Source organism: Acanthamoeba castellanii (genome assembly GCF_000313135.1).
Source record: "Acanthamoeba castellanii str. Neff unplaced genomic scaffold scf7180000084705, whole genome shotgun sequence".
In the NCBI taxonomy this organism is placed as follows: Eukaryota; Discosea; order Longamoebia; family Acanthamoebidae; genus Acanthamoeba; species Acanthamoeba castellanii.
The window spans coordinates 60,218-60,814 of NW_004457350.1; the positions used below are offsets into that span (position 1 = coordinate 60,218).

Sequence of the window (597 nt, forward strand, 5' to 3'; positions counted from 1 at the left end):
TTGGCGCCGGCTGAACCGGTCCTTGTCTCGCAGGCCAACCTGACGGCAACAACTGGAAGGAGAAGCTGGTGAAGGAGCAGCGGGACAGCGAACTCGAAGCCCAGCACTTCCAGACCATGAGGCACGTCCAATGCACCCGCCCCACCTACCCCGCCGCCATGTCCCGCCGCCGATACCCCGATCGCGACACCAGATAACATAATATTATTGAATAGAAAGAAATGGATCTCGAAATCTAGATAGATAGCCGATGATGCAGATGCCGCTGCTGGTGGTGGTGGTGGTGGGGCGTGGTGGCTGGTGGTGGGCGTGGTGGCTGGTGCTGACCAGACCCGGGTGGTGCGGTGCGGTGCGGTGCGGTGCGGTGCGGTGCGGTGGGGGCGGGGCAGGGTGATGAAGGACCACCAGGAGCCCGTGGCGGGAGTGCACATGCACAGGTCGGGAGCCTACTTCTTCTCGTGCTCCTTCGACGGCACCGCCAAAGGTACCACCGCCGCCCTTCTGCGTTCTTCGTTCTTCTTCTTCTGGGCTCATACATCATCGTGTGTGTTGCAGTATGGGACACGGGCTCGCAGCGGGTGGTGGGCTCCACCAAGG

The 597-nt window shown here is 62.1% G+C and overlaps 1 protein-coding gene across 1 annotated transcript in view; it reads left to right on the forward strand.

Annotated features, from left to right (window-relative positions):
- Positions 1 to 253: 253 nt before the first annotated feature.
- ACA1_139150 (ENT domain containing protein) overlaps positions 254 to 597 on the forward strand; it is a gene marked incomplete at both ends in the record, with an annotated part of 2,405 nt that continues 2,061 nt past the window's right edge. The window contains 2 exons of the mRNA XM_004336183.1: positions 254 to 339; positions 390 to 484. Of these exons, the coding sequence (XP_004336231.1) occupies positions 254 to 339; positions 390 to 484 (181 nt within the window). The remainder of the gene's footprint in view (positions 340 to 389; positions 485 to 597) is intronic.